At 37.6% G+C, this 16,697-nt stretch overlaps 1 protein-coding gene across 4 annotated transcripts in view; it reads right to left on the minus strand.

The window, feature by feature from the left end:
• Nucleotides 1-427: 427 nt before the first annotated feature.
• Nucleotides 428-16,697, minus strand: part of bmp2k (BMP2 inducible kinase) — a 41,346-nt gene continuing 25,076 nt past the window's right edge. Inside the window, exons 4-16 of one of the 4 annotated variants that reach the window (XM_052555328.1) lie at nucleotides 16,126-16,268; nucleotides 14,786-14,907; nucleotides 12,945-13,026; nucleotides 11,911-12,043; nucleotides 11,157-11,260; nucleotides 10,976-11,055; nucleotides 10,742-10,890; nucleotides 10,451-10,641; nucleotides 9,003-9,128; nucleotides 7,984-8,147; nucleotides 7,539-7,693; nucleotides 7,288-7,407; nucleotides 428-2,174 (exon numbers count right to left, since the gene is read on the minus strand). In XM_052555328.1, the coding sequence (XP_052411288.1) occupies nucleotides 799-2,174; nucleotides 7,288-7,407; nucleotides 7,539-7,693; nucleotides 7,984-8,147; nucleotides 9,003-9,128; nucleotides 10,451-10,641; nucleotides 10,742-10,890; nucleotides 10,976-11,055; nucleotides 11,157-11,260; nucleotides 11,911-12,043; nucleotides 12,945-13,026; nucleotides 14,786-14,907; nucleotides 16,126-16,268 (2,945 nt within the window). In that variant the 3' untranslated portion in view covers nucleotides 428-798. Of the gene's footprint in view, nucleotides 2,175-7,287; nucleotides 7,408-7,538; nucleotides 7,697-7,983; nucleotides 8,148-9,002; nucleotides 9,129-10,450; nucleotides 10,642-10,741; nucleotides 10,891-10,975; nucleotides 11,056-11,156; nucleotides 11,261-11,910; nucleotides 12,044-12,944; nucleotides 13,027-14,785; nucleotides 14,908-16,125; nucleotides 16,269-16,697 lie in introns of all 4 variants that reach the window. The other 3 variants (XM_052555326.1, XM_052555329.1, XM_052555327.1) reach the window with 3 other exon arrangements.

Genomic DNA, 16,697 nt, shown 5'->3' on the forward strand with positions numbered 1-16,697 from the left:
TATGTTAAGTTCAGGTTGGTGAACTATTTCTATGCGAGTTACAACATTGTCTAATAAACTGCAAGTTTAACTTCTCTTGTGTGGCCGGTTTACTAAAGAGAATGCTAAGTCCCTTTTCATGTATATAGACATTGTAACGTTCTTACAAAATGTAAAAATATGCATAAAATTGTCTATGTGAATGACATTAAAATGGAGAAGGCCTACACTCACAAACGGGCTACTACAGCCATTGTGTATTCGAGGTACTGTTAAACAGGGTGGGGAATACCCAGATAAGGCTTTATGGTGTTTCATGTTGGTAGATAAGAGTTTTACCAACTCAGTGGTCAACAAGGTTGTAAAAACTTAATCAAAATGCTGTTTCTACATTGGTAATTTCCTCTTAATCCTATTAAAACAAAGGATTATACACACATTTCAACTGTTCTTTTTTTTTTTTTTTTTTTTTTTTTTTTTTTTACTGAGCAGATCGCTTATTGAAATGCAACACAGAAGGCTTTCTAGCATGTAAAGGCTAAAGAATATTCTTCAGAAGCCTATTTGAAAGCATCCACCAACCACAGGTTTAAGTCACCAAAAGGAAAAGAGGTGCTTTAGCTGTCCAGTTAGGTATTAAAATACTTGAAAAACTACAAAAGTTGAATGTTATTTAGTTTAAAGGTCTATGTCCCAATAGGCTGCACATAAACAGAGATCACAGCACAAATCTGCCATCCATTAAAGACATTTCAGAAGGCTGCTTGGACTTTGCATAATGTAGCAGTGTAGGTGTGTGTGTGCTGGAAGACAAGACATTCACTGCTTTGAGGGGAAAGGTGCGGCTCCAAAAGGGTCGAGATCCATTGGTGGGGTTTGCGGAGCTCCGCTTTGGACCACCAGTTCTGTGAAAGGTACTGCTCCAAAGTCATCGATCTTGTTCCCGTCAAACACACTGTGTAGGGAGCTGGTTCTCGGCCTGCCGTTGGTCGAATTGATCTCACATTTGTTGTCGCCCAAGCTCTGGTGCTGACCGTGTCGACTGCCATCTTGTGGATGAAAAGGCTTGGCTCCAAACGGATCCAACAAGACCTCCTCCGGGGGTAAAGCAGCTCCTTTTTCCATCACCTCGCCAAGGGAAATACTGATGTTCTCTTTGGAGTCGGACGCGCTGAGGAACTCGTTGCTGCTCTGCGAGTCCCGCCTGCCCACTTTCTTGTGCCTTCGCACCCGTTCAGGGGTACGGAAACTGGGTTTGTTGCTCTTCCTGCCGCTGGTAGGCGTGCTGTGGTGTCGCCTCCCATTGCCTCCACTGGCCTCCTGCTTGGTGCGCCTTTGCCGCAAGGAGAGTTTCTGAAGACTGCGCTGCTTCTGCCTCTGTTGCTGGGGACTGGCTGCTTCGTCGAAAGGTGCTGTGCCAAAAACATCCTCTTGACTCATAGAAGTGGGTATTACTTGGCCAGGTTGGAAGGGCGAGAATCCGAATACATCCACACAGTCAGGAGAAATGGGTGGCGTCTGGCCGCTGGGTCCATCACTACTCCTGCTGGACCTGGAGATGTTTCTGTTGAAAGGAGCTTTGGTGAATACATCAGTGTCTTCTGCAACGTTCTCCTGGCCAGCCTGCCTAAAAGGGGCTTTGGCAAAAATATCTGAGCTCTCTGGTGACACTCTGGGCTGACCACTGCCAACAAAAGGAACAGCACCAAACACATCCACAATGCTCGTGACAGGCATGGCGATGCTTGGCGAATTGGGAGGAGTGATCACACTGGCTCCAGATTCAGCTTTCACAGTCCTCGGAGCAAAAACCACAGCTTTTTCATCTGACAGACCAAGTTTTTCTTTCCTAGAGTCGCAATCGGAGTCTGAGCTGTGCTTTTCCTCTTCTTCCTCTATCTCTTCCTCAGAGTCCATGAGTAATGGCCTCTGACCCAGGTTCTCAGGTTCGGTGTCTTCGTGTTCACTGTTGAGACCTTCCTCCTCTTCCACCTCTTCGTCTTCACTGCTTTTGGGAGAGGGCGGGTCAGACTCAAAATCACTGTCTGACTCCTCGCCTGCTTTCTGAGGCAGTGAACTAGTTGAGCTAGATTTCTTTGCAGATTTGTTTTCTTTGAACGATGGCAGGGTTGTGTCAGTCACAGCAACACTGGGCTTCTCAACAGGACAGTCTGCTGTCAGCACACCAGCTCCTGCTAAATGAACACACAAAGTTGACGATAAATGATAAACACAGCATGTGACTTGAATATGCTCTCGGTGGAACTAACGCCTTTCCCATAGAAACTGAATATACTAATTCCTATTATTCCACCCTTGTAGCAACAACAGCCACAACTGAGAGCATTTAAAAAAAAAAGCTAAACATTTTTTTTTATGTTATATTTAAAAACATGAAGCTACTAGAAACAGCAGCTATACTAAACTAGTTGGTGCATTTAAATTTGACAGTATAGGGGCAAGCAACCCACACATCACTGACAAACACACACACGTGCATATTTGACACGTCCCCTTTAAGAGTTAGAGAGTTTTGTTGATGTATAGTTAGGCTGAAGAAAGTGTGAAAATAATAAATATACGACTGTCCTGGTTTGATGCAGCAATCTTGAATCTGTGTATTTTTGATAGCTTATAAAAACTACAACAGCACTAAAATACAAAAGCTAAATATAAATAAATTGAAACAAGGAGATTTTGAAAAAAAGAAAGTCAAGTTCAAACTAAACTGACAATGATAGAAAGAAAACTAAAGATAATTGATTAGATGACAACAAAAGAAATATGACAAATAATTATGAACTACAATAACCTCATCCAAAAAGCTAAGAAGCATAATTTACATAACAATAACATTAAAGCTATATAGTTATAAAGCTATATTATAGTTTTATTTTGTTTCTTTTTTTGTGTAATGATAGTTCTTAACCTTTTTAATTTAAGTTATTTTACAATTCCAAATTTTAAAGACAAAGCAAATTTGTACTGTATATTGACAGAGATGAAACAACTATTATATTCGATGAAAAAATATAATTTAGAACATTTCCTGCAAAATCTCACCTGACTAAGTGCTTGAAAGATCATTTTTTAACCTCAGGCATGACTTATGAAATGTTACAAGACATTATTAAACTGTATTTAAAAAAAGAAAAGAATTATGACTTGTGAGATACACCATTTATTATTTGTTTCTCCTGTAATTAAACTACTGAATCTTGCTACAGCACATCACAATATTTGTCAACATGAATAATTATTGAGATATTTGTCTAATTTCAAAAGACTGAAATTCTCAACATGGCTAGTTATTGCCATCCTCCCCCTGCTGAGCGGGCAGAGCTGCGGATCTGTTATCAACAGATCCATCCAAACTGGCAGAGAGACACACCAGTTTAGCCAAACCTGGTTCTATGAATTTGATGAAGTGCAAAAATATATAAATAAAACAAAAGTTAAATAACTAATTAAATAACAACAACTACTTCTACTACAATAATTATAGTCATAACAGGACGGGCAAGAACGGCGCTTGGGGGAAAGGGGGTGACAGTAGAGCAAGAACAGCATGGGAGGAAAAGAAACTGGTGTTTTTTCAAAGAAATACGAAGCTTAGTGGAAACAAAATATACGAGCAGACTGTTTAGAGAGTCCGGATTACAACACATCTAATCACGCCTACCTCCTGGAATATAACAATCTACAGCACAGCATAATGCAACATCCTTAATCATTTAAGAAGATCGCAACCAGAAGACGACATTTATTGAGTGTTCTTTTCCAGGCCCATCTGATTACAAGCTGATCACGGCTCCAGTAAAATCAGCCATAGCATGTGGATGTCCAGACCTCTTCCTGCTTTGCTTGAATAGGGAACATAATGGAAATATCATATTGCTCTGAGAGCTACATATCCTTCCAGTGGATTACCCAGACCTCCCTTCCCCAGCTCAGCAGATGCTAAGCTGATTGTCTTTTTGTCTTCACAATATATGCAAATGATTTACGGACACGGCCGTGATATGCTTCAATAGTTTAAAGTCTCTTACCTCATTACGTCTGAGTGCCTTTGTTCTACATGCAACTTTACCAGGCAAACAGAATATTTGAATCGAGTTTATAAAGAGATTATGCTCATTCTATAGTTTCTTCCCCCTCAAAAAAAAAAACAAACAACCAAAAAAATAAAAACAGATTAAGCATACGAACCAACAGGAAAGCTACAAAACATAACTGGCCCTCATACAGAATCACATACTTGGCATATACTAGATTTGAGGATGTTTTCACAGCAATATTTCAATCAAAAGGTTTACTCTATTAGTATCCTATTCAACCATTGTCAGATCTAAAAAGATTATGTAGAGTAAAAAGCTTATGCTTCACTCCAAGAGAGTATTTTACATATTCTGAACAGATTTGGTTAAATTATATATACACTTTACATTAATTATAAATTTATTAACAGCATTCATGTTGAATTAAACCCTCAGACAGTATATAATGTTTACACTAATAATAAAAAAAAATAGTAGTCAGTGTCGAAAGTGGCATGTTTAAGACACTTCATTTAAGTGTGTAGCAACATCTTTTGTCTTTATATAATTTGGTATAAACATGGTGCTGACATTATGCATAAAAATGAACTAGAATAATGCTATACATGTTTAGAATAAACAGACAAAGACAGCCATGCTAATTATATAAAAGGAGGGTCATCTTGTTCTTGTGGCATAAAGGTGGAAGACATCAGAACCTCTTATCCTTGAATTATTAGTCAAAAGCTCCTGATATGAGCTTCTATAACAAAAATCAACAAATGTAACACTGCTTTTAAATAAGCTTTATTTATAATAAGCATTGTATAAAGAAACATTCAGTTATACATTGTGATACATGAGTATTTACATCAGTTTGTCAACTGGAGACTGAACATTATCAGCTTATGCAACTGATGCTGTATGTATGCATGTACGTATATACAGATGAGAAGTCACTGAGGAATGGAGGAGCTATGAACCGCTGTCATCTATAGGAACAAATGCAACAGAAACAGTGTTACACAGCTAAGACTCCTGTACCATGATCTCTCGAGCAACATGAGGCTTGAAATGAAAGCTGTTATAGGATAAACTGTCACCTGTGCACTTTTAGTGTCGACAAAATTAAAAAAGAAAAATAACCTTTAATTCCAATTTATATGCAAGTGGGTTTAGTCAGTCATCCTCAAAAACTGTGTTCTGCTTACACTTGCACAATAGTTCACAATATGGCTCTAAAGACTTTTAATACAAGTTGTGCTCACAAGTCTGTCAGTTTTAACGGTCCACCAATATCCCACTCAGTCAAGACGTCTCTGAAAATGGCTGTCTTTATCTAATACAGAATGGTTACAAACATGTTGAACTTTATAAAATAAAAATGAAATAAAAAAAACACCTACACACACAAAATGTTACCAGACATGTTCTGATAAAGTAAAGTAACTTGAGTGGGTGATGAGATGATTGAGAACATCAAATGAGGAATCCAGAACATGGATTCAGTAAACATTACGGTCAACTTACCGTTGTGAAAATCAAGTTGGGTAAACATAATGGTAAGTCCTTCATGTAAACTATTAATAAATGCACTGAGCAAGAACCTCTAAATGCATGTGCTGACAATGAATCCGTTAATTAGGGCTCAATGCTGCCATTATGAATGAGACCGCAACAAATGATGTGATGTGTCTGTGGTGTGACAACCAGTGTTAACATGTAAAAAGGCTCATACATTCTTAGACAGTGTTTTCTATGGAAAACATCATCTGTGACCAGAAAAGAGTTACTAGCATAGGCTACATAATAATAAAACAAACTATGCAAAAGAAAGGGGGAAAAAGGGCTGCCAACTCTTAGTTGCTTCTGTAGATGTGACAGTTTCTGATTATTCGGCTAACCTCGCTCCAAATTAACCTGCCAATGTTCTCTAAATTGGCAACTTAAAGTATCTTCACAGTAAATTACAGAAAGGAAAAACAAGTCTCAATGAGGAATTTAAAGCCAACTCTAACACTGGAGGAGAAAGACTTGTGTTCAGCTCCATGAAAAATTGGCATGTTTACAAGTAAACAGTGATTATGAGGATCGCTGCAAATTTTCTATGGTTTGAGGTCTATAGAAATTGTACCTGAGAACATCTGGCACTCACTGTTTCCATCAACAACTTGCTATCAAGCACAAAATGTAGCTCTGAAGTAAAGAAAAAAAGAAGGGGGAAAAATCCACCAAGTGGAAAATTAGGTTGCTCAAGAATATGAAAATCTATTATATCATGCCATCCTGATGAAAAAAAAGAATGGCAAAATAATAGAAAGAAATTAAGAAATTTTCTTTTCTAACTAATGGAAAAACACTTTTTCTGCTCCGCATGATATAAACATGTTGAAATAAAAATGTTAGTCCTGAGCAATAAAAAATAATAATAATAATAATCTAAACTGAGAAAAAGTCAATTTCACTTATACATATTGCAGAGTAACTGCACCACCATACAGGACTTACCTCAAACTATTTGATTAAAACTAAACTTACTAAAATGTTATTTAAAAATGCAGATGTGAAAAGAGCATAGCAAAAATTTACTACCATAATATCTGATAATATGCAAGTGCAAAGACAAACAAAGTTAAAGCTTGAAGAACAACCCATAATAACAGTGGGGGGAAAAAAACTCAAGGCACCAACAACAAACATGGAGGTGCTATAAAGCTGTGGTTTTGTGAAGTATAAATCCCAAGAACAACCTTTAAGTCTACATTTCTTATTATCGCTTATAGTTCCAAATGATACATATACTTTTTTAAAATCTGCAAATTCTCACTATTTCTATGCTTGCATTTTACTATTTCCTGCCTGTTGGGGAGGGGCGCTAATATAAATATAATATCTACACCTATGTACTAGATCTAAAGTGTTTTTTTATTAAATTTTTCTCTCATCTATACCTTATGAACAGTGAGAAATAAAAACAAAAAAGGATTTCTAAAGACATACAGGGTTTGTTTAAATAATGACAAGATTCTAACTGTCTAAATGTATGCAATTCAAGTTGTTTAAGGATTAAATGGTAACACTGATTTTGTTTGTCTCCCGACTCCAGATGTGACAGTGATATGTGGTGTAGAGCGGCCACATCCAGCGAGCAGAGACAGAAAGGGGTCGGGAAGAGCAGGAATAGGGGAGCACAGATATGAGGAGAGAGGAGGAGGACGATAAACAGGGAGCTTTGGTGAGGATCCTTTGAGAGCCGGCTGCTAGAACTTGCCTGCGTTGGACAGGAAGGGCACGGAGCCAAACGGATCCTCAGGGAGAGAGGGCTGCAGTAACGGCTGCTGTCTGTCTGTGCTCCTGGCCTCCATGCTGACAGATCGCTCTACCGGCTTTTCTGTGGGCGGACACGTAGAAAATGTTAGTGTGTATGCCCTCTGCTGGAGAGGGTGTAGAATAGAACACTACAAGAGGATGGACGTCTGGATGCAATTCTAAAACTACTCAAAGGAACACAGAGACACTTGCTTGCTCTTAGAAGGTCGAACTCTCGGTCAAGAAGCTCCTCTTCAGTGAGTTTGGAGAAATTGTCTTCTCCAAATGGGTTCCAAGCAGACATATCAGGAGGGCTATTGATAGTCTGGGGAGGAGGGCTCATGACATCCACACTCGACACTGGGTTTCTACTACAACAAAAAAGAAAACATGTCAGACATTTAAAGAGATATATGTTAATATATCGGATTACAGATCTTTATATAGTACAACTTGCACTGTATAACAAAAGTTATTTTTGTGCGTAACAGTGGGTAAGTGGGTATCCTGGGTAAGCATAACCCATTAAAAAAAAGAGAAAAGAAAAGAAAATCTTACCAACCCCAAATTTTTGAATGGTAGTGTACATGTTATTTTCACTCAGTGAGACAGACTTGGTATGGAGAAGTACATTGGTAATAATGTTCAAAGTGCTTGCCTGATGTTAGCAAAGGGGGTCTCTACTGGAGAAGGTCCTGCAGGTTTATAGGAGCCCACTGGGGTCTGGAACTCCAGAGGGGAGACATAGGGCACCTGTTGGACTGGAGCACATTGCTGCTGCTGCTGCTGCTGCTGAACAAAGGCCTGCTGGTACTGATGCATCTGTAAGGACACAAGTCAATAAACTCAATATACTGTAGTAAACTGCGGCAGGTTTAAACCATGGCTGCTGGGGTATGCTAATGCTTATCCTGGGTATTTTGTGATAATGAATAAATAGAAGACTGTGCATTATCCTTATCCCTTCCTTAATTTTTGCTTAAAGAGAAAAGTGTGCTTTTTCTGTACAACATGTCATTGATGACACAGGGAGGTAGAAAGAGACACACAGACAGAAAGAGCGCCATAGAGGTCTTCGAATTTCCCTATAGTGTAATTGCCTCATATGTTACGATTTAACACAGAGAATTGGTCGATTTCACCACCCTATTCAATCCCCTGATGGTTTTGCATGGAGCAGATTGCATCTGAAATTAAACAGATGGTAACCATTCGGTGGAAAATGAGCTAAAAATTGCTCCGCCTTAACTTTATGTATTTAGCGAAAGTCAGTTAACAGCATTTCCCATTTTAGCATAAATACAATTCAAAGGAATTATTGACGGTTATGATTGGGCGACATTCACTTGGATAGAGAAACATACTGGCACAGAAGACTGCATCAGTTAGTGGGGCCAAATGAGTATTTAAGGCAAAGACGGTCTAATTTCAGACTTCCAGGAAAAATGATTAATTAAATACAAGATACAACATAACCTAGTGACATACACATAGTGGCTAAATTTACATTTAAAGCAGCACCATCCTCTTGAACACATTTTAAATTCCTTCACAACATTAATTTATACATTTCTTTTTTATTAGAACTGCATCTATTTAAAAATCTGGCAATTCTCCTATTTAAAAAGCAAACAAATGGCCCTGCCACTAACGCTCCAGATGTATGAGGCATCTCACCAGGGCAGTGTAGTGAGCCTGCTGTTGCTGCTGGGGTTGATATATGGGCTGCTGAATCATCATCTGCTGCTGAAGCATATGCTGCTGCTGCTGCATCTGAAGGCTCTGTTGCATGGCCTGATGATACTGTGAAAAAGAGAAAGAGAGAGGATGTCAATGGCCAACCGTGATAAGTGTGGGAGTTTCATTTATGCTTCTCAATATATTTAGTAACAGTACTGTCATAATGTTTATTGTTTACCATTGCATAAAGTGCATTTAAAATTCAGGGCAGTGGGCTTGGCCTCTAGACAACAAGACATTAAACATGTTTTCTACACAGTGCGATAACACTGCAATTCATGAAAGAACAGGAACTTTCTTTGCTAGTAAGATGAGCACTGGCGTGACAAGAGAGTGATGCGGTTTAATGAGTAATCATTTTCATCAAAGCATTGTGCAGTGAAAAAGTATGTTTGGTATTAATAATAGAAGGGGAAATTCAACAACGCCATGATGGACTGTTACTAAAACTTGGCTGTCTGTGCTAATCCTTTAATATTGCTGGTAATTTGAGTTTCCTTTGAAAGTTTTACATTTTTTAAATGCATGTTATTTATCTTAATGTGAACAATTCATCAATGCTACTTCATTTTTTTAACATACAATTCTTAATCAAAATGTCACAACTTGACATTCCTGTGAAACGACAGTCTTGTTTCTTTTGACACATGCCAGACTTTTTCTAAAATGTAATCATCGTTGCTTTCTTTCAGTCAACTGCAAGCTCACATTCAGATCTGATCAATAAACAGTGGATAGCAAACAATTGCCCACTCCACAGTTTTTTTCTTCATAAATAATCAGTTTTGCTCAATTGTACATCATGGAAGAGATCTGTATGATTAACCAGAGAACCAGAAGCTGTGTATTAATAGTCAAATTAAAAGCACACAGTGCCACCTGTGTGCGTAGAGATGCAATGCCAAGAAACAATACTAGGCAAATGAATTATTGTAGTATTTACAAATTACATTATAGGTCACAGATATTTCCAAATGTAATACTTATTAAATTGTCATTCTCAAGTCATTCCTTAAAATTGAAACATTTAAAATATAAAACAATGATTACAATAATATTTAAATCACTCGTTATTTGTATAGGCACCTAAAAATGCTGAATGTAAACAGTTCCACCATTCTCAAGGCTGTTTATTGTTTAAACAATGTAGTCATGTGCTCATAAACACATGACAATGATCCAAAGAAGAACCAACTGACTGTCAGATCATGCTCTAACACACACACAAACTATTAATGCCACTGGGATTTTCCACAATTACTTAACTGAGCCATATAAATATTCACTATACACATTGTGCCTAAATACGAGAGCAAGAAATTAGTTTTAACTTGAAGCCCAAAAGCGGTTTCACATTGGTGTCAAGCCCCTGAGCCTCTGATTACCTGCTGCATGTACTGCAGCTGCTGTGCAGTGACTTGCTGCTGATGGTGTATATTGTGCTGCTGTTGTTGTTGTTGTTGATGATGATGTAGCTGTTGCAGTCGAAGGTCTCCGGGCTGCAGCTGCTGTAACACTCTGTTCTGCTGACTGCTGTTCGGCATCTGCGCAGCCGACTGCTGCCCGTTTCCAGAAGCTGAGACAAGCACACATACACAGTACAGTCAAAGCCAATGTCTCCAAAAGGCAAAAAAAGAACAGACAATATTTAAGAAAATATACATAATACTGCTCACCTTTCTGGCCATTGCTAACCGTACCTGAGGATACAGTCATTTTCACAGGAGTTACAGAGCTGGGCAAAGGCAAAACATTACTATTTGCAGCTTTGGGTCTTTGCCTGGGTGCGATTGATGTTTCTGTTGGTCCAACTGAATCTGTTATTCTAATGGATAAAAAGAACAAGGTGAAAACAGGCTACTTAAATGGTTAGTTGAATTCGAAACGATCTTAAAGCTCTAAAATCCTACCTGGCTTTTGTCAGGCTCTTTTTAGCAGCAATATCACTAGCAGTAAAGGGCTCTGGCAATGAGGTGGGAAAGGGAGAGTTCTGTGTGGCAAAAAACAAAAACAAACACTCATTAATCATTTAGCATTCAGAATCATACAAAGTGTTAAATTAAAAAAATTTACTTGTGTAAGGTAACTTACAAAAAGATTTGGCACTGGACACTCTTTTCCAGCTAACCGAAAGGCAAAGTAAGAAACCTGATAGATGTCAGGTCTCTTTTCTTGATCAGGCTCTAACATGTATCCTGAGACACACACACACAAATGCTTTTAGGAGAAGCTCACCCAAAAAACAACATTCAGTCATTCACATCTAATAGAAAATATTATAAAGCTTTTTTGGTGCATGCTAAATTATGACAACTGTCAGTTTTGGGCAAATTGTCTCTTTAAGATGAAATATAACAACACAATATTAATAGACATACTCACATGCCAAGGGTAGAGGTAGGAACAAAATTAACTTTACTTTTTATTAATGGGACAGTTCACACAAAAATGTAATTTCTGTCATTTACTGACAGTCATGAATGGTTTCCATTCTTTATTAGGAACGGGAATATTGGTAACCAACAGTTTTGGTCAATAGTGACTTCCATTATACGGAGAAAACACCCTTAAAGTATCTTCTTTTATGTTCCAAGAAATTCATAGTCATATGAGTGTGGAATGACATGAAGGTCATAAAATGATGACAGAATTGTCATTTTTGGGTGAACGGTCTCTTTAAGAGGCGCTGGTATACAATTGACCAGTACCTCTATACAACCAGAGGGTGGCACTATTGTCTACCTTAACATCAAAACTCCACCACAGCCCTTGTGTACACACTCAAATTACACAATCTTCCACAAAATCATTTGAAATCTCTTGGGAATATCTGAAAGCTGCTTACGGATTAAACAGTGCAACTTCGAGGAGAATTTTGAACCGTCCGGAACAGCAAAGGTTCCGTCACATATGGCAACTTGACTCTCCCCAAATGGAAGTGTGAAGAAACACAGCTTGTACAACAAGCATCCAAGTGCCTGAGAAAGAGAGAGAAAACAAGAAACTGTAATTCCACACAAGAACATTCAATACATCAGGTTTCATTGCTCTAATAAGAAAACACTGCACCATGACAACACTTATAACAGCTGACAGCTGCAGAAATGAATTCTAAGAATTCTTTCTATTTTCAGATGCAGCAAATGGGCAGGAAGTACTGTCATACATTTCCTCTTCTTACCCGAGCAGGTTCTGACATGATGACCATGAAGTGCAACCATTTGCAGTGCTGAAATTTAGCACAATGATACCTTTCCATTGACGGACTATCATGGAACTGTGCGTAGACCGTTTCTTTTCTGTTCTGTCCAGCATTTGTTTGGAAGGAAGAGCTGTGAAATGTGGCTAAGTTACCTTTCACAGCATGATAAAGAGGAAGTATGCTTTCATGAGGCCCTCATTTTGGTTTTTACAACACTGCCAGAAATCAGGAAGCTCTTTTCTTTACTGCTTTCCATCAGGCTCACACGCACAAAACGGCTCCTTAGCTCTAGTAAACATCTCTTGGTACAGTACTTAAAAAAACGAAATCTACGTATTTCCACACCACCGCACCCTGATACATGGCTCGATTTTTCATGGCACAAAGCAAAACATCAACAAAAGGAAGGATCAACTTTGAAACAAAGCCAGGATTTAAAGGACGGCTGTAAAGCACACCCCTGAGAGACCTCATTTATGGAGGAAACCGGTTTGGCATCTGTGTCAGTCTGACCAAACCAGCTCTCCAGCTTGTGCAATGTGCTAGAGAATGACATGAGAGAGAGAGTGAAAGAGAGAAATAAAAGAGAATGAGTGGGTGGAGATGAGGGAGAGAGAGAGAGAGAGAGAGAGTGGGGAGAATGTGTGTGCGTGTGTATGTTTGTGTTCAGTGCATACCCAGATATCAGCCTTTGTGGTGATGGCTTTCCCTTGGTACAAGTTAATCATCTCTGGTGCACGATATGACAGAGTCGTGTACCTAAACAGAGAAGAATGAAAATAATGGAAGGTTTTAAAGCCTTAACATTCTGCTGCCAGAACTAGTAATGAGAAATTACGTCATCTAGATAAGCTTAAAACATTTAGTAAATTCCTAAAGATTACATTGATAAAATAAAAACATGATGCACCAATGAGCTTCGCAACAGAGCAAATCCACTGATACGCTGAAGCAACACTCATATTCTGGTATTTTGTTCACAACCATAAGTCTGACACTCTCTAAAACTAAAATCCATAGCAATCGCTCACACACTACTAAATCTGGATCAAATGTTTTTTTCAAGAATTTAATACTGTTTAGCAAGAACACAATCAACTGATAAAAAAAAAGACCTTTACAATGTTACAAAATATTTTTTGTTTTAAATAAATGCTGCTCTGCTGTTCTAATTAGTAAAGTTTTTTTTTTTTAAGTTTTTACATAAATATTAAGCACTATTAACTATTTCAACACTGATAAGAAATGCTTCTTGAGCATCAAATCAGCATATTACGAAATATTTCTAAAGAAGAATGAAGTAATGACAGCTGAAAATTAACTTTACCATCATAGGAATAAATAACATTTAAATACATATGAAATGAAATCAAGTAGTCCAGAGAGCAATCAGTGCAAGTAAAACCTACAACACACAAACACAAACAGTAGGGGTGTCACGATTCTCCAAATCCTCGATTCGATTGCATTTTCGATTCTAAGCTCACGGTTCGATTCGATTCTCGATTTTTACATTTATTCTTTTTAAAGCACAGATTGTCATTTTTCAAACTAGACTTTTAAGCAATATAATATCTGACCTTTGTTTGCAACGTACCACACTACATTGTCAAATTTAAAACTTTTATTAACAACATAATGTAACAATAACTTATATCTTTAGTCAATTGAAAACTTAAAATAAACTGTAAAATAAGTGCAGTCTTCTTCACAAAAGATATCACGATGTATCTATTTAAAAGATTAAAGATAAAACACTTGTTAAACACTTCACTGTCATTCATTTAGATTTAGATTTATATTTATGTATGTATGTGTGTGTATGTGTGTGTGTGTGCATCATTACAGTCTGTGAAATATGTGTATCTCTTATCACAAGACTGCAGTCACTAGCAATCAGAAGAATTCTTTATAGATACTCTATAAATAATGCATTAAATTAGATTATAGACAAAAATAAATTAAACAGACAAAAGAAATGATTACTCGCATATGTATCTGGTCCACTGATGAAGTCATGGGTCAAGTCAAGTCAATACTGACTTTAGGAAAAGGGGAATAACCAATGACATTTGAGATAACAACTAAAACAACAAGCCCCGCCCCACGACTGACAAAAATAAAATTGTTCGCGCGAGCAGAAGTGAGATGATCGAGCGCGAGGATGTGGGGAACATGACACGCGCGCGCGAGAGTTTGAAATGAGCTCGCGGGCTCCCGTTTCTTCGCATCCGATTCAGTTTTCCTCTCGCGGAAGCCATATAGCGCGCGAGCCAGCATCCGTTGTATGGTTGTATGCTCGGTTATTTTTGTCATTGATTTGCCGTCATACAACATGGGGGCGTGGCAGCATCGACGATTCCATTGTTTAATTCGAAGTTTGAGACTGTGACTTAATTTCGATCGATTTCGATTTAAAATCGAAATCGTGACACCCCTAACAAACAGACACACAAAAAGTACTATTTGTTAATTCCTGTTGTGTTTTAGCTCCACAATGTTCAGTAGAATTTCTTACTTCTTTATTTCATCCTCCACTGCAGTGATTCCATCTTTATGTGGAAGAAGAACTTTGTGTGTGGCACTTCCAAAGTCACACAAGACATAGTTTCCCTGGTCATTTAGGAGGAGGTTTTCTACCTGTCAACACACACATACCTGTTGGTGATCTCTGTTAATACGTCCAACCACTAAACTGCAAACAGTCAAGTGACCGAGGCAGGAGAGGAAGAAGGAAATTTAATGAAGTACTTAATATATACAGACATATGATACACTTTATATTACATTATACACATTTATTTTTTCAAAGTCATAAACTTGATACTTAGACCAACCAAATATCTCAATTTAAAAAAACAGTCAGCACTCTATAACTGACAAAGTGTAAATACATCAACTGCTTTTAGAAACATCAAGCTAAATGTAACAAATGTAACCCATGGGTTTAAATGGGTTAATGCTTTAAATACATAAAAAGAGGAAGTAAACTGGTTACAACTAGTCAATTTGGAACATCTCGATCAAGGGTTTAGAAAACATACATGCTTCTTGGAGAGAAGGGGACAATAATGAAATGCTATACACTGTATTTGTATGTGTCAACATAGTTATACTGCAAAATAATATTGACAAATATCAACTAAAATTTTCCACACATATAGTACGTCTTTAGAAGACTTGCATTGACTATTTCAGTACATGAATATTTTTTTTTGGCTCTTGACCAACTGGGGTCCTTATCTCCTTACATTATCTGAAAAATAACAGCCCTGCATGAGGAAATCCCTCTATGACAAACGAGTTAACATAAATTTCTTCCACTTCAGTGTTCAATAATTTCCCAATTATTTTAGACTGTGATTGGTTTTGACTGCTGGGAAAATGTGTTCATTTGAATAGCTGGCCTGTTCCCACACTTTTCTGCCAAAAGGGCGGCCTTGCTTCTTTCGAGCACTGCTGTTTTTCACAGACACAGCATAGCATGCCTGTCTTTGCCTGTGTTGTGCTAATGCTTGCCATTAACAACGTTTGTGAGCAGAGTAATTGGTTTGGTGCTATCATGTCTAGTATTACGGTGTTAAACTGGAACGGTCAGCACATGGTTCCCTAAACTGTCAAGGAATGTCCTCAATTTACCTTTTCAGCTAGGCAAATACAGTCAGAGAAAATAGTGATTTCTAAACATTTTGGAAATTGCAGTCAAAAAACACCAGTGTCTACATGTCTGTACTTGTGTCTACAGCTTCACACCTTACAAGTTTAATGGTTGGGAATGAACTGTAGGCAAATCATTCATGTTGTCAATGCTAAGAAATATCCTGTAATTGTCTCACTAAAGCATTTTCTGAATTGTACCTTAAGGTCCCTGTGGATGATTGGAGTTTTACACTGGTGGAGTCTTGCAACAGCTTCACAGGCATCACAGAATATGTTGAGCACCTCCGCTTCTGTGAATCCTACATGCAGTCGTTGGTTCATCTGCTTCACCACCTGACCAGCTAGAAGGCAAAAACACATTCATTCAGTCAACAACAAAGCAGGTTCAGATTAGGGATATCATGAGATTGGATGGGGGAAAAAAACAAGGGCTTGAGATAATCCATTAAACCCAGATTTGTTCAATCTTATTTTAGTATTATTTAAATACTAGTATAGTATTCATTAATATTTTGAATGAGGTTAAAAATAAAAGTATTAATCTTGTGAGTGGGTAAAAATAAATACAAATTTAAATTATAATTAAAAAATGTTTTATTTCATTTCTATTCTATCTACTTGTTTTTATATTTATTAAAAGAAAAAATCTTTACCCTCTAACACTAGCATTCTCTATTCTTTTCCTACTCTTTTCTTACGTATTATAAAATAAACAAACAAAAACGACATTTCTACATGTACAGCATCTGACTAACCAGGACTTTTTACAG

Source organism: Carassius gibelio, chromosome B5 (genome assembly GCF_023724105.1).
Source record: "Carassius gibelio isolate Cgi1373 ecotype wild population from Czech Republic chromosome B5, carGib1.2-hapl.c, whole genome shotgun sequence".
Lineage (NCBI taxonomy): Eukaryota > Metazoa > Chordata > Actinopteri > Cypriniformes > Cyprinidae > Carassius > Carassius gibelio.